The 21,359-nt window shown below is 44.6% G+C and overlaps 1 protein-coding gene across 10 annotated transcripts in view; it reads left to right on the forward strand.

The window, feature by feature from the left end:
- GPS2 (G protein pathway suppressor 2) overlaps positions 1-21,359 on the forward strand; it is a 31,526-nt gene that overhangs the window by 2,308 nt on the left and 7,859 nt on the right. For 4 of the 10 annotated variants that reach the window (XM_069215506.1, XM_069215507.1, XM_069215505.1 and 1 more), the window contains exons 2-9: positions 496-629; positions 1,545-1,654; positions 1,871-1,983; positions 2,263-2,342; positions 13,127-13,206; positions 14,317-14,485; positions 15,447-15,533; positions 18,551-18,630. In XM_069215506.1, coding sequence (XP_069071607.1) covers positions 536-629; positions 1,545-1,654; positions 1,871-1,983; positions 2,263-2,342; positions 13,127-13,206; positions 14,317-14,485; positions 15,447-15,533; positions 18,551-18,630 — 813 coding nt within the window. In that variant the 5' untranslated portion in view covers positions 496-535. The remainder of the gene's footprint in view (positions 1-495; positions 630-1,544; positions 1,655-1,870; positions 1,984-2,262; positions 2,343-13,126; positions 13,207-14,316; positions 14,486-15,446; positions 15,534-18,550; positions 18,631-21,359) is intronic. The other 6 variants (XM_069215513.1, XM_069215510.1, XM_069215512.1 and 3 more) reach the window with 2 other exon arrangements.

A 21,359-nucleotide genomic window follows, 5' to 3' on the forward strand; every position in this document is an offset into this window, starting at 1 on the left:
CTTGACCATATCTTAATTAGTAACTGGTCGATTACGTGAGCACATTACTGATATTCAAAGTCCTTGCCTTTGCTGATGCCAGCTTGACTGGTCTCAGAGCTCTCTCTGTCATGGCCAGGTTCTTTTCTTTCATACCTAGAGGGTTACCAAGCTCTGTGTACCTTTTTTGGTTGTTAAAAGAGGGGGAGGAAGGGCCATCACAAGTCTTCGTCACTTTGTATTTTTTGTCGTCGTCCTAAGGTGTCTAGGCCTTTTAAATAGCTGTAGAGGCATTCTAATGGGCTGGTTAGCTGAATTATATCAATTAGTGGTTGCAGTTTCCGTATTTTTCATCTTTTAACCGCAGAACTTTCTAGCCTTGTATAACGCGTGTGTGCTTTTTTTTGTTTTTAAACCAATCCCACATGTTCTGTCTTTGCAGCGTTCACAGCCATGTCACAAATATTTGGAATGCTTATACCAGAGTTTCTGACTTCTCTTGCCCTCTCTTACTAGTTTTGCCACTAAGAGTTAGAACTGGCTGTAGCCTGTCAAGATGCCTGCGCTGTTGGAAAGACCAAAGCTGTCCAATGCTATGGCCCGGGCACTGCACCGCCACATCATGATGGAGAGGGAGCGCAAGCGCCAAGGTATGTTGATACAGGGATGGAACCCCCACCAGTAATTTTAAGCAGGAGGTGCTGCATGTAAGGAAAGTGAGTCGCGAGAGAGTTTGCAGTGCTATTGGTATGGTAAGGGGTGCTCACTTTGTTATATGTTGCTTACAGCATTATCCATGATGGTTATGTGAGCATACCTCCATTACATTAGTCATTCAAACTAATAAACTCACATATCCTCTGCTCAAATTAACTCATAAAAATACTAAAACTCAACTCATATTTCCCTATACTAATCCACCACTAATTCCTCTTGGGCTCCGTAGTAGCATGCTACTCGATGAAGTGTTTAGACGCCTCGTCCGGGGTAGTAAGCGCTATATAAATACTATTACAATACACTACTAGGGTGTGCCAGAGTCCAAGATCTGCTAGATTAAATCTGATGCACTGTGCCCTGAAGACAATCACACAGCCATGGTTTGCCAAGTACCATCAGTCCATCCTTATCTTCTGGTCCCCTGCTATTCCAAGAGTGAGTACCTTTAACCACATTTCTCCCTGATCCCTCAGTATGAAACTGCTGCAGTCTCTCTCTTGGTTCTCTGCCCCCTTCCACGCTCACCTCTCCAGTTTCGGTCTCCATTGCCCTTCCCTAATGAGCCCTCTCCCACTGTCTAAGACGCTACATCTTTTCCTTGTGATGATGCTCCCAGCTGAGTCTCCGTTCTCCTTGTCTCTCTGCAGTGTCCATAGGAGGCATCCAGTGAGGCGCTTCCATGTAATATCTTTGAAACTCTCTTACTTTCTGAGCTGAACACATTCCCTGCTGTTGGCCTGTGGCCCTTTGCACTGAGGTCTCGTTAACACGTCTTGTGAATCGTTCTCTGTGACCTCCTTCTGATTGAACGGTAAAGCCTCTCACTGCCATCTCTTTCTTCTCAGAGGAGGAAGAGGTGGATAAGATGATGGAACAAAAAATGCGGGAGGAGCAGGAGCGCCGACGGAAAAAGGAGCTGGAGGAGCGAATGTCACTGGAGGAAACCAAGGAGCAGGTAACTCCTCCTCCAAGCGTGTTGTGCACATGGGGCCACAAACCCCACGGCTTCCCTGCTTCCACTCTACTCGGGGCCCACACCCTGTGCTGGATCCCTCTTCTTTCCACAGGGCCCCCCGCCCAACAAATACCGTATCCTCACTGTCCAGCCCGAGGGAACAGCCACCAACATCGCAGTCGCACCCCGTGTCTGACGCCCCCCTCTCTTCCACAGATCCAGAAGCTGCAGCAGAAGCTGACGGCCCTGCAGGAGGAGAAGCACCAGCTGTTCCTGCAGCTGAAGAAGGTCCTGCACGAGGAGGAGAAGCGGCGGCGCAAGGAGCAGAAGTGAGAGGAAGGATTCCTGAGCGCAGAGGGGGTGGGGGGTTGCAGAGTGGCACTGAATAGGCGGGGAGAAAGAGCGCGCTTGTGTGTGCACATGTTCATTCCTGCTCATGCATGTCCGCGGATGCGCCTTCTCCACTGTGCATCAGCAAAGCCCTGTTTGAGTGCGGCCTGAACTTCCAGGCTCCCTGTGCTCAGCTGCTCTGGGACCTTCACAAGTGGGAGTTCGCTCTCTGCTCGTTCATCTTGGGTTTAACCATTAACTATCTTCCGTTTTTTTAGTGACATGTCCACGTTGACATCAGCCGCGTACCAGCAGAGCATGGCAGTGCACACAGGAACTCATCTTATTAATATGCAGGGTAAGTGCATAATTGCAGCGGAGCATTTATTTAAAGTATGAAGAAAAATGCAGAGCATCTGACTGATACTATGTTTGTACAGGGCTCGGTATCCATATTTTTAATGCACAATGTTTATTTCGTTGTTTTTCGGACCTAGTGCGATTATTCTTTCCCTCCTATTTATTCCTCTTTTTGTTTTTCAGCAGCAAATACACTGCGTTCCGTGAGCAATTACGGTAGAATATTTTATAAACTATCTAATCTGATATTTTTGTCGGTGTCAGCCTGGAGAGGAAATCTTTTTAAGTAAAAATTTAATTCCTCACCATTCACCTCTCCTTGATTAAAATTTCGTTTTGTTTTGTGCCTTATCCTATGTACAGTGGTGTTGACAGGTCTGGGGCCACTGGCTCTTATCACAGAAGTAGGAACTACGATTAGAACATTGGAATGCTGGAGGCTCCATTGAAAACAATGGAGTGCTGCGGCTTTTACTGGCCGGTAAAAGCCTGTAGCGCCAACATTCCAATGCTCGCCTTGTTCACAGCAGCAGCTGTGAACAAAGCCTCACGGAGCCCGAGGAGATTTAAATCCCCTCGGGCTCCGTGAACATTTTTTTTTTTTTTTTTAATAGAACATTCTGCCCTGTGTGGCAGAATGTTCTAATAGCCTTAGAACCTGCCGTAGCGGGCTCTACCGGCTATTAAAGTCCCTCTCCCTTGTTAAATGCCCGAGCCGAAGCGGGCCTTTAATAGCCGGTAGAGCCCGGCGGGTTCTACGGCTATATTGAATAATCATGGTTTGGTCAATCATTGCCTATGGTGCAAACTGGTGTTTAATGTACTGGAAAGTAAGTCATAATTTGCCCAGTCTTCTATGGCGAGCCTTCACTAAATGATGTTGAGAGATGACAAATTAATATCCTCTCATCTTTCACAGCTGTAACATAGAATATGATTTACAATGAGAGGAAATGTCTACGTAGCTAAGATGTTTGGGAACTGGAGAAATCTATCACAGCAAATTATATTCAAATTCTTATGCTACCAAAGAAAGCAGAAACATGTCTTAGGAATGCCTTACAGTAACTTTTACCTGTTTAAATTGTCATGGAAACAATATTTCCCCATAATCTTTTGACCAGGCCTAAGGGCTTAAACATGACATGATTTTGACCTGCGGGCATTATAAAAAAGGCAACTGTGATCGGTTAAGAGACATTGAAAAGTTAATCTGGGTGAATATTTCGGGAGAAAGTAAAGGGAAATATGTGCCTGTCACTGAGAGTTTTTGTTTAGAACCTTCACCAATCATAGATGAGTAGGAAAGCACTTCTCTCCCCAATATGTAGATTTCATGTTCGTGGTGCGTCCGCTTGAGGTATTTATCCTGATATTCCAATCCAAATGTTGAGATTTGTTTACTTTTGTTTTGGCACACTGTCACTAGCCGACCAGTATGTAGAGAACCAGAATCTATCTTATTAGAGGAGCCACAGGATAAGCAATCTTCTAGAACAGAATCCGTGGTAGAGATTTTCTAATGTTGGGCCTGTTGTACGACCATTACTGATTGCGACTCGCAATGTGCAATTATTTTTTTTTTTTTTTGCAATTGGTAATGTACAACAGTGTTTGAGACACTGTTAGCAGTTCTCAAATGGATTGCATGGAACCTGCCTCATTAAAATTCACGAGGAAAGTTGCAATTTGCGATCCATTTGGGAATGGCTGTAGCCTCTGGGATGGAGGCCTGCAGCAGTTTTTTTTTTTGGGAAATGTAGCCCATTGTCCTTAAAAGAAAACGTGATGCATTTCAAAAATAAAAATGTAAAATTTTCTTTTAATTTCTTCAAAGTATAAAGTGGTGTGTGGGACCACTATCTACTCTGAACAAATATTTTTGCGACCATTCACAAAGGGGAAGGAGTTCCATGGGGGCTTCTTCCTGTTTGTGAATGGGTTATCACCAATTTGAAATTGGTGCGAGTCGCAATTAGGAAGGGACGCCCCTTCCTATTTGCAAGTTGTATTTCCGGTTTTGCGAGACGGTAACAGAATACAGACTCGCAAAATAGGGATGGTACATTGTATGATGATGTTTGTGGTTGCAAATGGTGAAATTCGCCTTTTACGCCCACAGACTTGCTTTGCTCATCGGGCCTTTTATGTCCACCAAGTAATTATTGTCTCCTGGACAGATGTTGGAATTCAGTTTCACTTCTGATTGATTCAGGAATTCACAAGTATTAGTACATGAAAGTCTTCAGTGGATCTGGAACATATTATGGGTTCCCAAGTGCTAACCCTCTCAGGACTTTGCATCACTGCAATGCTCAAAAGGAGTATTTTCATTTTGTTTCTAAGAATGGATGTCCGTTTCCAATCTAAGATAACTTAAAAGCTGATTCCAGAGTTTGCCTCCCACTGTATACAGAAATCTACTACCTTTTAAATGCAGGAACATCAACTCGTTTCCCAGACCATAAAATGAGAATGAGCTGTAATGGCCTTACTGCCAGGACCACATTGTCAGCTTCTTTTCTTTTGATTACAATCTAGTCAGCAATCTGACATATTAGCTGCAGCTCATAGTAATGTTTTGTTGTCTCTAAGGGTATTGCTAGAATTGTGTCTGGTAGCCTCCTGCATTTAAACCTTTGAGAGGCTTCGTATAATATACCGTCCTACAGTAAATTCCATTTATGCTGCCAGAACTTTTGTAATGCTTCCTTGGGATCAGCAAGAATGAGTTTCAGCTGTCACTTGAAAGCTGTCCGACCAGCTCTTGATGGCTGCTCAGTGTCCCGCCACCCTTTGTGCACGATTTGTAAGGGAAGACAACTAGTTATCTGTGTATGTGAAAAAGTACACCTGTAGATGGCAGCAATTCATGCAAGTGTTGCCTGTATGCATTAACACTTGGAAGTTCATGGTATTCCCAGCAAGATGCTATATACCATTGGATTGATGATGGTGTATGCATGTGTAAATAAAATAAAAAAATAACACATCTCTCTCTCTCTCTCTCTCTCTCTCTCTCTCTCTCTCTCTCTCTCTCGTACACACGTTTCAGAAATGTATTTACTTTGTTCTCTTCTAATTTAGCATTCCTGACCTTGTTGTCAGTGGCACACATACATCTGCTCTCTCTGTCATAAAAAAGCAACAGTGCGGAGTTAAACGTACAGCTAGCTGGTCTTAGGCAAAGTAGTATATTCCCTGTTTCTTCTGCTGCTCCCAAACTGGAACACAATTCTGCTTCAGCTAGATGAAAGTTGGATAATAGACATAATTCAGTTTGGCTTCTAAGCTCCCAGACGTTTCGTCTCATGAATTTTCACAAGAGGCGTAATTGAAACTGGTGTGTCCTGGGTAAGTGCAGTCAAGTTCATGCCTTTAGATGGAGAAGGGAATAATTCCTTGGTTAATTCATTAATCTCCATAAGTCAAGCGGCTAGTAAACTTCCAGTTTCTAATACTTCGGTCCATACCTTTTCGTACCTTCTACCAGTAACTCTTGCATTAACACCCTTTGGCTCTTCCATACTCTTACGTCACTATGTCTCATGACTGTTGTACTTCCTGCGTAGCTTTCCACACTAGCTGCTTCAAGGGAAATGAGACGCTTCAGAAGAAACAGAATATTTTTATGCATTAGGCTTTAAAGTCCCTAAATTCATGGGACCTGGTGTAATTCACAGAACTCCTTTATTGGATACTTCCCAGGTGATGACACCTGGCCTCTCCATCCAGGACTGTTGATTGTAAGATTGTTCGTGCCCACTTTGTTTACATGTTCTCTGTCTAATAAGACACATATATTGTGAGTGAAACTAATCACCAATTGACAGTACCCTAAGGCTGACAAGTGGGCAAGTTGAGTCTATAATTGACGTCCTTGAGGGGTTATAAATAGTTGGTAAGCAAAGAACAAACACATCGGCTGCAACACATTTTTCATGATAAACTTTGAACACACACAATGAATGGTTGGCGATCCCTTTCTTTAATGTGAGTATCTCTTTAATGTTAATACCCATACAGTGAATATAAGCAACCTCCCCAGGCGTTCTGTTCGCTAAAGACTTGTACTTAAAATAATTAACACATCACACTTCTACTGGCTTTGACGCTTAGGACTTCACATCATCGTTAAAAAGCACCGTCATGCCATCGCTGAATCTTTATACTTGGAGCAGATCTTACGAAATTTTTAGCCATGAATATGCACAGGTCACATTAGTGTCCAGAAATGACAGGTATCTGCAGGGAGAGCTGTCCTGCATTACAGTGAATAGTTTTCCAAATGGTTTCATTTTTCACAGTTGTTATTTTGAACCAGAAACCGTGTTGCTCCATTAGAATGCCATGTGGATCCAGCGAGGTAATCAACCACAAAGTTGTACGTTTTGGTGGTATTAGAAAACTGCTAATGTTGTTACCTAAACTCATTGCACGCTTCTGCGCTTGGGCCTACTCTAAATTGGCTTAAGTGGTGCAATGAGTGTGGAGAGGTGTGAACAAAATGTGCTTTGCGTATTTGCACCAAAGCTGCTGTGCCTGAGGAATTGGTTCTCTTCAGACAATCTGCAGTTGTAGGGATAATATTGACACGTTTTGCTGGAAAACTTTAAAAATAGTTTTTCCCCAAATATTTGCAAGTGTTTTGAATCCTGAAAAATCAGTGCAGGATGCAGGCCTTTGTCTGCATTTTTTAAAGTATTTTTTTCTTCTTTTTTTGAAAATCTTTCTCAAAGGTTTTTTTTTTTTTTTTTTTTTCTTCTTTTTTAATATACTTTTTCACTGCATTATCCAATTTTTGTCTTTCAGGACATTGTTTTTCATTTCGGATTGAGAAATCCAACGCCCCACAAAGAGTGGGTTAGGTTGCATTGCAGACACCGTGGAAGCAGAGTGTTACAATGCCACTTGGCCAATAACATATCTGGCCCCATGATAGATTATTTTAGAAGGCCGAAGAAGCACCAACTTGAAGATGTCTTTGATAAGGCGAGAAGGAGACCAAGGAACCTATAAAATAGACTCTACTATTATGATTTTTGACCCCAGAGCATTTGTCTCGAGCACCTTGCTCCAGACCTGGAGAGGAAGCAAAGAGAATATCTTTGCTGTGCACTCATTGCAACCACTGGCACCCAAGTAGAATTATGGCTTTCCAGGATCCTTGATATCAGTATTGGGGGGGCTGCAACTTTCAAAATGGATTAGGGTTGGCTTTAGGGAAACTGCAAGCAAGCACACAAATTTTCTCAGGCCTGGTACTCATAACATTTCCAGTTAACGGCTAATTGCATAGGTCCATGAAAGCACTGTTCCAGCCTTGCTTACACAGTATTGTCTCCTTTATAGTTTTACTCTTAGGTTGTCAATATAAGTGTTTTTTTTTTTTTTCTTCTTTTTTAAATCCTGAGGAATTGGTGGCTATGTACCAATTCCATTTTTTTTGCCTGTGAAATCACGAGAGTGAAACCTACACAACGATTAATTCCGATTGGCTCGGACACTGCTGTTAGCAGGTCCGTTGGCATTAACGGGCCCTTCTTCACGAGGGCCGAGTGTCTCCCTCATATCCTCCTGTTGTGTTGGGTACTGTAGGCTTTCTGGTCTGGTTCCTCTGTGAATACTTCAGTGTTGTGATGGTAAGGTAGATTCGGTAGCAATATTTGAATTATATAAGGCACAGCCTTTTTGTGGCTGCTACCTGTTGTGGGGCCACACGAGCCAACATCCACTCTTCATCCTCCAAAGAGCCTAGTTACTTTCCCATGTCTCCCTAAGTTTATTAAAGCTTGCGAGGGAGTGTGGGGGGGGGGGGGATATTCTTTCACGGCAATGAGCAAACCTCAGTCACAAACGTTGCTTCCAAAGGTCCGTGTTCTGGAATCTTGTTTAGACTTGTTAGTCATGGTGTTAGAGCAGGTCTAAGTTGAAGTTATTTGAAAAAATATGTATTTAGTAGTACACATTACACTTTCAGTTCTGCAAAGGTCCTCACCATGCCATCCCTGGTTATGTCATTTAAGCAAACAATTACAAAGGGGTCCCATCCATCGATGACATGTAAGGCTGACGCTTCCAACAGAATAGGACCCACCCAGGATGGTGTCTGTTCTGTTCTCCCATCCCAGACGCCTGTATGCAGCTTCCCATGTTACTTACCACTTTGGCTGCGGGAAGAGAGTTTCCCACCATATAGTTTGCAGTGTCTTCCATTACAAAAATTTCAAGGGCATAGGTGGCTGTTATCCTTATTGAAAGCATTGATCAAGTCATTTGCAAGCTTTAAATGGGCGACCTAGTAGTTTAGAATCTATCATGGTGAGACTGCCATCGTAAGGTGATTTCTTGGCAAGGAGATCTTCATAAGTTGAGATCATAGCTTGAAAGTATCGTAAGTATCTTAAGACTGACAATTCTTTTTTTAAGCACCACTCTCCCAGTCATCAATGGTGGGGGAAGCTATCCAGGTCTCCATGTCCTTGTGAATGTTGTCCAAATGAGCTATTATGTTTTTGGTGTGGCTGTATTTGCTGCCCTCACAAGTTCTTCTCCCAAGCGTTTAATGGATTGGGTAGTAACCCAAATACCTCTGCCCAGCACGCTTGCCCCAGACAACTTCCCTTGCAATGGTGGGTACAGGACAGTTCATGTCCAGTCTACTTTAATCCGGAGCAGAGGCCGAAGCTGTCAAGCATTTGTACCACTGCAGGCTCTGAGTTCACTGGCTCACTTAAGTATAAAGGAAGTTATAACTCAGCATGCGGGCCTTCTGACCATCTAAATCCTTTTACTTCTCTGATGATCAAATTTCCTTGGCCATGGGCTCGATTGCGATATCATGTAGGAGGGGGTGGACAGAAGACGTCTTGGTCTTTGAGGCAGTATCTTAGCTGTGTGTCTGCCTCCATGCTTATTACCGATATTGGCTGATATGAATCAGAAGTATCTGGGTGGGGGATCCTGTTTCAGACTATTCACTGTGTGCTTCCCCTGGCTTCAGTGGAAGTTATCATGGTTCCTTAACTCATTCAAACACATACCGGAGCATGGATAGTAGTATTGCTAGGCATTTAAAGAATGCTGCTGGTGAGGAGTTTGGGCCAGCAATTTGCCTGTTGACATTGTCGCGTAGGCTCTCATTATTCTAATGAGACTACTGGATTTTGAGTGGCAGAATCGCCCGCGGTGTGGGAGACTTAAGTCGAATCCACTGCAGGTGACATCTGTTCCTTCAATCTGGGTTTTACTCCGGCTAACTAGCAGTGCCTCACCTCTACCCAAGGGCAGGGATGATTGGGCAGCCGAGTGCATGACATAATTCATTTCTCAGGGAAGCTGTGTTCACTCAGGTCTCATCCGTTTCTCTCAGGTACATTAGTCTCATATATACAATGACAAACAGAGGCAATATATGTTTCAGTAATGATTTTAATGAAGTGACTGCATCTTCGATAGCAAAGCGTGAGCTGCAATAATCAGGACAACACAGCATGACAAGATTAAAATTGTGACAAGGAGGGTGAAGCATAAGAATAACGCTACTATATTGTCACTACAGTCAATAAACTAATTCCTACCTAGGCACAGCACCTAGCACTGCGTGTTAAGCTCTAATTGTGCCCTTCAGGTTCCCCTGGGAAGACATCATCCCCCATACCTGGGCAAAGGCCTGAAGTCTGCAAAACCGCTGTAACGAAGCATTCAGCATACAGTTGTGGTTCTCTGGCTGGAATCTCCCTCTAACGTGTAAGGGACAGGGAAGTGTTTTTTATAATAAAACAGCTGTGTGGTTTCTACGAATGTCGGAGACTAAACTTATACCACTTTCACCCGCAATGTACCTTGCGGTAGCCTTGGAAGAAGCACAGAGTGAGCAAGAATGTCTTATTTGAGAGTGCGGGCCTAGGGTGTCATGAGATTTCCTCCATGCTTATTGGCTTACCTAGGAGCCTTTTCCCTATTTTGAAGAGATTGGGCATAACAATCAAGTTGAAGTAGTCTTCTAGTAGTTCAGGTAGGTGTGTAGTTTGTCTGTGTAATTCTTGATAGAGTTGTGCAAAAGGTTTTGCTGTATGATCTGTTGTGGCGTACGTGTTGCCATCACAATTGGTGAAATTATCTATGTGTCTGGACCACTGTTCCCTACATGCAAGCCAATGAGTGAGTTTGCTTGATTTGTCTAGTTGGTTATATAATCAGGTTTAGGATGCTAACCATGTCTTACATGCTGCATCCTGTTGTGTATGCTTGTGTTGTTTTTTGTTAGCTTGAGCCTTCATAGGTTATCCGTACAGACTGTGATTCTAAAGTCCATCCTTACTTCAAGGTCTTCCTACTCCAGTTTGTCAAGCATTGCTTCTCTTTCGTGAAGAGATATATAGCTTATTGCCCTGCTCCTGATAACGCTTTATAGTCTTCCCATAGAACGACTGGTAATTCAACAGAGCCTTTGTTAATTTCATAATCCTGCATGGTCTCCACTAGTAGCATGTCACTAATGTCTTGGGTCTTAAGCCACCAGGAGCTCATCTGCCATTGATCTGGGACTGTCAGTCGTTCACCATGTATCTACAACTCTGGGCGAGAGGGTGTGGGCCCAATGGCCCCTGGCGCACAAGGATATGGTGTCTACGCCACCAGTTAAGGAAATCGGCATCATGATGTAGTCTGTCCCTGAGAAGGATCTTTGTGCTCTAGAGAAAAACATTTAACCCCGCTCTATGGGGGGGATATTTGCACCACTCAACTGTTAACCCCATGGGTTTTGTGAAGGCTCTGATAGGGGTGGCACAGACTTTGCCTATATTTTGAGACCCAATGCTGGAACGTTTCCTTATTTCAAATTATCTGTGGGCATACTGTTTTGGCCCTAAGCTGGACTCGCCAGCCCATTGGTAGCCCTGAATTATCAAATATTTCTTTATTCTCTGGATTTAGGGAGTTGTGTAGAAAGATTGCCCTTTGTTAGGTGGACCACATGCAAACGACCTGCAGAGTATAGAGTGGGAGGTTGATCACCCTCTCTTAGCCTGGCTTGCATTTTGTCTGATTTGGATCCCACCACGGCTTTGGTACCATTACAATTTAATTGCAAATGAGCCTCATTCTTAAATTGAGCACCAAAAATGTAAGCAGACATTTTCAGAGACTCTCATTCTGGACCTAATTGCGCAGATTCTTTGTGACTTTGCTGGTGTTTTGAGCTCAGAGTCCAGCTACTTACCAGCGCACTAAGATTTTTAATTACCCAATAGTCATGTGGGAACGAATTAGGGCTTTTGATTCTGGTGTCTTCCTCTCCTCCTCTGGTGTGTAGTTGATCTTTCAGGTAGCCAGCTTTGTGTGCGATGCAGGCCATCTTGAAATTTACTCTGGCCCTGAGTTGCGGAGGACAAATTCAAGAGTTATGCGGGTGCCTTTGGACAGTCCGGCTTACAAAGCTTTTGCTATTGTCAGGGTCTGGTAAATCCTGAACTTCTGTTCTTATGTCAGAGACTGGGATAGTAGTTTTAAATTTCATTGCAAGAAGTATTAGAAACTCACTATAATCTAAATGAATAAGATATTGTGTTGTCTCTTAAATGTATTCTACTCATTTTTCACACAAACCTAGTGGCGTTAATGCAAATAACTGTTCCTGTCGTCATTGGTGCACTTAGTGACGTACAGTGGTAATAAGTGCTTTTAGGTAATTCTACAAGGAAAATCATTTATTTACACAATTTGTAGTCCAGGTAATATATTTTTGTATGCGGAGGTCTCCGAGAGATTGTTTTTTTGAAAATAGCTTTTGTTTACTATGATACCTAATGTTGTTTAACAAATGAGAAAGGACATAATACTGAAATATTGTTTCAGGTTTCTACTCGTGGATTAGGCAACCTAGCTTAAAGAACTAACAGTGATTGACAACAATATTAAGACACTGAGCGAATAAATTGGTAGAGCAAGCACAATATTTGAAATCGTAGTTTGTTTCTCTCAGTCGATACCCCGATAATGTACAAAACAAACCCCAAAGAATCAACAAGGTAGCTATATTTGATAGTAGGGCCAATCCCCTACGTTTTATTTTGCTTCTCTTAAGACTAAAGAGCAGTGATCGTTTTGTGTAGATTGTTATGCTTTGTTCTTGCTCTCTGGCCTACTTACCTAGGAGCCCCCACTGTAATGAGAAGGTGGACCCTAGAATGTGGCTTCTCCCCATGAACACTGGTCGTTGCTTTGTGATTCCTCTGTGGTTTTTCATTGTTTCTTTTACCTCCTAGGTTCCTGATTGTCCTAGCTCCGGACCCCACTTGCTCCCTTCAGCTGTTCCATGTCTTGTCATCTGGACTGTCATTCCTGCAGGGGTGTGGGTGCGGGTGGTTTGTGAAAATGTTTTCCGATTGCTTTTGATCCTGTTAGTGGATTTTCAGTACTGGCTTGTTGGCGTTTGGGTGGGTATTGCTACAGGTTCTGCTGAATATTCCATCCCACCAAGGGACCCTGTGGGTTGTACCGTGTTTACGTCGCCGGCCAATCCCAGGGACTGTGGTGTGTTGGAAAGTGTCTTCAAAGAGTCTCTGTCTCTTTCCTGCTGGAAGGTTCATGGAACTTGGCCTTTGAAGGTTCACATGGACATAACATGGTGCTGGAAGAGATTGTGGTGTTGTACACCTAGTAGGAGATTTTAATGGTGGCAGAATCTGGTGATGTGCACATTACCAGAGCAGGTGGATGAAGAGTTTGTCTTTGAGCACTTGTGTCAACTCATTGAGAATATTGTAATCTTAACAGGAAGCCCCGGGGGACACAACCGTCCATCCACTCTGATGGCAGATCGAGCCAAGCAGATGTTCGGATCACAGGTCATGGCGGTAACTTCATTCCTAACCTGGTTGATACTCCGCATGTGCTGTTTCTCTTAAAAGCATGTCTTCCAGCTACAATCCTAGCACATTCCGCACCTCGACAAAAGGATGCTGCACCTGCCTCTTATTTCACTCTAGTGCTTTTCTCACTCCATGCACAAGTAATTTCATTTTTAATGCACATCACTGCTCCACATGCATCACTTCTTCCCAGCTCTTTGTATCACTCCCTACCTAAGCAATGCACTGCTTGCACACCAGAGTCAGCTTGTCCAACTCCCTGTGCATGCAGTTGCCTGTGTAACACAAGCACATCACGCATTTTGAATGGAATCAATACACCACGTTGTCCCTGAAAACATCTTATCGCACTATCCCACAACACTCCCCCCCTCTCCCTACACATCATTTTACTGCAGAACAAAGAGCTCCTTCCCAGCCTTTTGTAAATTTTTCCAGGATATATAATTTCCCCTCCCACAAACCACCTCATGGAGGCCCTTTGGAAAACCCACATATAACCTGTATCCAAGTGAGACCTCAAAGGAGACTTGGAACAGTACACTACATAAAAACCATGTACTGTCCCGTAAGACATAAAACCCCACTTGGTCACACATCAGATTCCATCAACAAGTTGACCCACTCTAGGCCCATAATTGCTCCCTTACTCGCTCACTCTTGTGAAACTTTTGTTTCTCTGCCCGTGCATTTAATTCCACCCTAGCACACGTCGCCCCTTTCTGCCTTTTTTCGGTTTCCTCACATTAAATCTACTTCTAGCACACACACTGCTTCCCAGCACGGCATCCCGTTCCAGCATGTTACTGCCCCCACATCATACTGTATGATGAGCCCCTGTTACAGTGAAGCGCCCTGATCTCCCAAGGAGGTTTGAGTTCGAGTATTTCCCTTTCTGCTCTTCTTAAACATTGCAGCACAGATCTGAGTGTTATCGACACTTTATCTTCTAGTTGGAGTGCGTTACCCTCTCCACTCACCCGTACCTCTGCCTTCCTGGTTACTTTACAGCAACAGCCCATAACTTGCTGCACGTTCCATGGCTTTATCTAGTTCTGATTGATTGAATTTATTATGTGTATTTTTTCATTTTAGTCTCGCCACTATCCAGGGCAGCCAGGATTCGCCCCGGGTACACCAGAGCATGGCCAGTACCAAACCAGCCAGTCCAGCCACAGCCCCTACTCTGTTGGCCAGTCTCCACACGGCTTTGGGCCAGGGCAGGCCGTGCCCGTCAGCTATGCCAGCGGGCAGCCGATCCGAGGTAACTGTCTGGGTCTCTGGTATGTCTCTACTGCATACGGCAATACAGGTGTCTGCAGAGGTTAAAGTAGAAGGGGGCAAGCTCACGTCTCCTGTGTATAGTGACCGTATGTTGGCATCTTATGTTTTATGTGAAGTCGCGAATAGAAGTGCATGATATGCGCAGTTGGATATCAGTGAATCATGTAATTAGTTTAGTGTGGCTGATACAGTCTCTTGGCTTCAGTCATTATCCCTCTTGTGAAACCATAACAAATAGATGTAACCAGGAAAGACTTCTAGGTTTTGCAGAACCAACTATGGCTTGGCTCGTTGTCCCGAAATGTATTACGAATGTAGTCCTCAAACATAGCCTACTCCATCAGAGTTTCTTGCAAGATAAAGGGAGAGGAAGTAATAAAAAAACAGAGGCTGTGTACCAAAACGGTTGACCCAAGTGAGGGATAGTTTGTGGCAAATGGTCTTGATCGTTAGAAACTTTTCTAGCAGTCATTGACACCATCTGCTGCAGTTGGTCGCTGCATGTTCTTTTCACTTGAGCTGGCACAAGAAGCACCTGCACAATCTGCAGATGGAAGATAAAATTGAGGGATCCTGACATTAAGGAATTTTCATAATTGACCTATGAATTTACCAGGGCCCCAATTATGTTCATATTCATCCATTTTAAAACGAGCGATAGGTGATTTACACTATTTAAGTATTCTAGTAAGGAGGTGTGGACTGGACCCAAAATAGTACACAGATTGTAGTTTAGATCCACACAGCAACTTTCAAGTTATAAAAGGACTTTATGGAAGAACACACAATTATGCCTCGACTTAGGAGCATCGGGAAATTGGTGCTAATTGTTTGCAGTCCGGGGAATTTATTGGAGACCCCAGAGGCTTGGAAGGTAGTCCTTGTTTCACACTTGGAGAAAATCAGTTTTCTAAAAGCTCCACCTCTGGGTTTCCACACAGGTCCCTCTGCGTTCCAGGCCATGCAGTACCTGTCTCACCAGCCGCAGGCCTATAGCGTTCATGGCCACTTCACACCCACACAGCCAGGTGCGTATCTGTCTCTCTCCCCCCCCCCTCCTCCTCCCCACCGCAACCCCCCAACTTGTATTGGCTTGTCCTTCCTCTCTGTCTCCCTCTTCTGCATCAGTGTTTCACGCCTCTTTCTTTTTGTCTTATGCCTTGTTTTGGGTCTCTTAACGTCCCCTGCATGGCGTACATTTGCTTTACCTACCCTGATTGCCCACCTCGTGCTAATCTACCATGTAATCTAATCTACCATGAATACTAAGGCCTAGGTATGACCCTTGACATGAGCAAGGCCCTGGACCTGGAGAGCACACCAAGCTCTCCTTTGCAATGGAGTACTATAGTCCCTGTCAGGAATGAGCTTTTGGAGCAGTGGTGTATTATACTGTGTTTTCGTGAATCATTAGTGCTGACGGACATTTTTACCTGTGTCACAGGAAAGAGATACTACCTGCCTTCATGTGTAAATATCTGGTGCTACAAGCCAGCCTCAATCCTTGCTCTAACATTCATGTGTATGTATACAATCTTTGCATTGCATATTTGGATGTTGTGTTAGTGAATCTGAGTGAAGAATGCCTGCTTGTTCCAGTTTAGAAGCTACTGATCTGTTTGTGTGCACAAGCAAGAGGGCGAGGTTGCTTTTGATTTCACAAACCGTAGGATTGTACTGCCAACATTCCTGAGATTGGAGGGAGTGGAACCTAGATACTAAAGTGGGAGGAGATTGCACTGCCTTTAGAAAACTGATAGTCATTTTTTCTGCAGAGGGCTACTAGTTTTTTCCTTAGCACTGCAGCTTTGTATAAGATGGAGTTGAAGTGTGGGACCATAGCTGTTGTTTATAGTGTGAAGGGTTCTTTAGTTAAGCCTGCCTTTTATCTCTTTTCCTGCTCACAGTTGGTGTGCTTGATGATGACCAGGTGCAGAATGCGCACACCTCTGTGTGCCTCTGTTGTGGGTGCTCTAGCCTGAAGACTACATTGCTGTGAGGAGCATCAGTCCACCCTAAGGCTGATTCTGCAAGGCAGCCTGAGAATGACAGCTTGAAGTAGAACTGACCCAAATCAATTGTGAAGATGCAGACCAAGAATGCATGCCCCATGTCTGCTGTACCTGTAGAAAAATAGTAGCTCTTGATCAACTTATTGTCCATCCCCAAGGTCTCTGACCAAGGAGGGAGTGCTTTCCTTAGTACCCAGAGGACTGCTGTGCAACCAAGGCTTATGTCTACCTAATAGCGAGCTCCCCAGTGGTGAGGGTACTTCATTTTCAAGTCTGAACTGAAGAAAGAGTTGTTTCCATCTCCTGAAGCACCTGGAAGTACTTTTCTTTAGAGAAGAGGGAATGAGTGAGCAAATCCCTCATGAGGAGTTGACTGCCAGCATGGACAGGAAGTTATTGACCCCTGAGGTGAGGGTCTGGCCACCAGAGGCTCCCAGCACTTGACCAGTGTCCTCCAGGCCAGGGTCTATGCCCCTCGCTGAAGCGGATGATCTGCAGTGCTTCACCAAAGAGTACCCGTGCAGACCGTGACTGTTGCTTAGGCTGTGGCACTTGGCTGGAGTGTGCCCAAACAGACTGCGAAGCAGTTAGCCCATGGAACTTGCCCGAGTGTGCCTTAGCGGTCTGCACTGCTGAACCCAGTGGTTGTTTAAGCCCATGGCACTTGAACAAAGTTTGCCTGAAATCGGCTGTGAAGCAGGCCGCCCTTGGCTCTTACCAAAGTGTGCCTGAGTGGACTACATTATTGGAACTCTGAATGATCCATGGTGCGGACTCAGTGTGCCAGGTTGGACTGTGATGCTATTGCCGAACCTCTAATCTGCATGAAAGGTGTGCAGTTAGCTCCAGCCGGACTCTTGAACTGAAGCAGACTGCATTGCGGACTCAACCCCCGGGACCTGCCAGGTGAGTTGCAGACTCACCAACCAACACATGGAAGAAGGATCTTGCCATGACCCATAAATACCACCTTCCCACCAACTCCTGTGTATCCAGAAGAGGGCAGAGGTTCTGAAGACATATTCCCGAATTGGAGGGAGGATGTACCTCTGTATACTGAGGCCTGCCCTAGGTGTTCATTGGGTAAGAAACCTAAGACTGAGCGCACAAGTTGCCCAGAGTGTTGGGAGAGTGAAATTGCACACGTGTCTAAGACGTGCACCAAAACTACCCGTTCCTGTAAAAGGAAAGTATGTGGTGAGTGAGCATTGGGGGTACTCCTGTCCGAGATATAAGTGGCCCTGTGGCAGAGACGTAGCGTACCAGCATTTGTAGTGTGTGGTATTGCATTTTAAGATGTATTCAAGGGTTTTCTTTTCAGAAAGAGCCAAGCACTGGGTTGGACACACATTTGTAGCGCTGCTGGCTGTTTTTTGAGTGCTGAGATAATTATGCCCCCCCCCCCCTTCCCAAATCTCCCTTAAATATTGAATTGCTTGTATCTTGCCCTTTGTGTTGGTCTGCGTCTTCTTCCTTGTCTCGATCAGCGTTTGCTTTCTTTCTAGATACGTCTATGTCTTTTCATCCATGCCCCTCCTCTCTCCTTCCTTTCTCATTGCCACTGTTCTTCACCTCAGTAATCCCTCCATCCTTGTCTCCTTCCATCTCCTATATTTTCTCTTCATCATCCCCCACCACCTCTGTCCCTCACTTTGCAACCGCCTTCTGTGGATCTTTTATTCTGTTCTCTTGCAAACCTCTCTTCCTTTTCTATCACTGTCCTCATCTTTATCTTTCTTTCATGTGTCTCCAAGTTTTCCTCATCCTTCCTCTATCTTGCTTCCTCTGTTGTCTTCTTGCTGATTCCCTTTCTTCTTAATAACCTTATTTCCTAACTTTTATTGTTCCTTTCTTTTGGCTCACACGCTATTGCTATTTTCTCTACTTTTAACTTTTTCATTTTCATTCCACTAAAAAGCTTGCCTGCTAAGCCTGGTCTTTTATCTCTCATCTTTTCTTGCTTTCTCCTTCCCTGCTACACAATTATCACTGCTGCATATCTCCCTCCAATGGCCATATTCTTCTGTTACTAGGTTTCATCCCTTCCAGTGCTGGTATCCCATTGCAGAAGCAGTTGGAGCATGCAAACCAGCAGTCAGGATTTACAGACACAGTGAGTGCACAACACCTCTTTTCTATCTGCATTCTGAGGTTGCTCCAGTCCTCTGGTACCCTGCCCTCTCACATATCCAGTTGTCCTGGCTCGCTCATCAGACCAGACATTTGAAAGGGATGGTCTCTGTTGTGAAATAAATGGCCTGGAATACAGATTCTTCCCTTTCTCGCCTTTTCTAGTAAGGTGGCCTGTCCCCCCCCATCCTTTTTATAAAGCTTAATCTTTTCAGGGAATTTCCCTTTGATGGTCAAGTATTGCCCTGTATTCTGGGATGTATGGCCTTCTTTCAGTCTTTATTCTAATAGTAGAGGCCGGTGCCATGTGCAGGAAGTATCTTGTGAGTGTCTGGCTTAGTTGTACCTTACAGTTCTTTCTTTATCTTAGTAGGAGGAAATATTTAGATCTACTCCCAGTATTGCCTGATACCTTGAGGCAGGGAGTCTCTTAAATCTCTGTGCTAACTTCACTCTCATGCCAACTCCTTTGATCAAATTCATGACACTACCTTTCTGAGGCTGGCAGAGGATAAGAACACATTTGCCTGGCATAAAACAAGTTACAAATTGGGCCTGGGTGCAAGAGTGACCCCAGCTTACACCCACGCCACCCAGAATACCCCTCCCAAAATGCTTGCTGACTTCTTCCCTTATCCATTCTCCCTGTGGTAGCAGTTAGGGGTGCTTTTACCCAGCCATTGAACGTTTTCTGCCCGTTTGGATGTCATCATTACATTAGTAGCATTTCTCCACTTTGCAGCCAGGGGCATCCATGACCCCTCCTTCCAGTCCCAGCCTCGGTGGCACAGCCGCCACTTCCAACCCAAGCACTGTTTCCAGATTCATCATGGCCGATATCTCGTTATAAGATAACCAAAGCATGACACCATTGGACAGATTTTGAACTTGTTTGTTAAAGTTTTTTCATCTCCCGGCTTGACATTGAGGTTCCCGAATGTGTGTCTGCTGGGGAATTATATGGATTCTGTTTAGGCAGAGCCTGTGGCCAGCACCAGGGACCACGTTCATCTTCTGCCCCGTCCCCTCCTGCAGCTAATGCCCTCGGATCCCCATGTTTTAGTTATTTGCTATAAGTAGCCTGCAGGATACTTTTTTTCCTATCTGGCTGTCATGCAGGTACATTATACAGGTGGGTTTTATGATTTGTTTAATGTGCTTCCTCCTATCCGTTCGTATCTTCCCTCCCTCATGTTCCTCCCATCGTTAGTCGGACTTCATCTTGTCCTGCTGGCATCCTCTCAGGAAGTAGCAGCCAGCCTGGCATCTCCTCCAGATGCGGGCACGCATACGAAACCGGTGTCCCCACAGGAATGTCTTATTATGTGGGGCACATCCCAGTGTTGGTCACAGGGCAAGAATGCTTACCAATTTCTCAAAATCTATTGGTAGTCTAGTGTCCTTGTGTGTGCCCTGGAGGCGGCCCCATCCCTTCATGTTTTTGTTTTTTTGTAATAATAGTTGTGCAAGGAGTTTAATTCTGTCTCAAATTTGGTAACAGGTGCCACTGCAGGCAGGCGGGTTTGTGCCCATGACTTGCTCTTCCTGCCAGTGAAAGGCCGATGCATGAAATTATCCACAGCCAGTATGGTCCTGAGCAGCATCACCCCATGCCACGGGGCCTGGAGCCTGCCAAGATGTGGCCAAGTACTTACAGTACTTTGCGGCTGGCTTGGGTAGTAACACGTTGTTAATGTGCACAGCTCTGAGGGGAACTGCGCCCTCCGCTGGTCATCTTCCGGGAGCAGATCTCTGAAAGTCTACATCCATAGGTCTGAATGTGGCTGACGGTGTGATGGAGACTGGCCTGGGGCAGTAAGTGGCACTTATAGGTCCAGTAAAAGAAATGCGGAGAGTTTGATTCGCTGTAGTTTGTGTTGTGAAGTCAAGCAAAGACTACAGTTAGCTTACTGTGGTTGTATGTGTATTGAATCTACACGAGCAGCGACAGCAATTGCCATCACAGTTCTTCTTAGTCTTTCTTTTGCAAGAAAGGAAGGCTGAAACCATGCAGAACCTTCCAAGAATACACCAAGCTCATAGGGAAAAGAGGGATGTGCAGAAGAAGGGGAAAAGACAGAAATACAGGGGCATAAGTGGCCCTTCTATTGGAATGGGATCTTGTACTTCAGCCATTCAGGAGCCAGGCAGCGTGGATCAGTGATGGGAGGCAGGGGCGCACAATTGTCTGCCATAAAAGTACAATCATTTTGGAGCTGTATTGTAGGGCCATCCTCATAAGAATGCCGGAAAGGATTTTCAGGCTTGCTTGCAGCCCCCTCACATTAATTTACGCCTACATGCTGCCAATGTCCCTCATAGAGGAACAGTCAGGCACGTGTTTATACGAGAGGGCTGTGTTTTTTTTTTTTGTTGATTTTTTCTTAGCGTCATAAATTTAATGAGGTTACTTACTTTATTGATCCTTATAGTGGTTGTGGCTGTCTCTGAGAGGCTGTTGGCTCTTATGTTGAGGAAGAACCAACTGAGTACATGTATGCATGTAGTCATGCATAGCCTTGGAGCCCAGGCATGATGGGGACGCATATACAGTAGGGCTTCCTTGTCCCCCAGCCTGCCCCTGATCTATTTTGTATTGGACAGAAATGTCTGCTTTTCCAGCTGCTGCTGAAAATCCATAGATCTGGCAGAGTGAACATTAAGGTAAAAAGTCAATCCGTTGAGTAATATGGCGACCAGGCCTCTTTCCAC

Source organism: Pleurodeles waltl, chromosome 12, assembly GCF_031143425.1.
Source record: "Pleurodeles waltl isolate 20211129_DDA chromosome 12, aPleWal1.hap1.20221129, whole genome shotgun sequence".
In the NCBI taxonomy this organism is placed as follows: Eukaryota; Metazoa; Chordata; class Amphibia; order Caudata; family Salamandridae; genus Pleurodeles; species Pleurodeles waltl.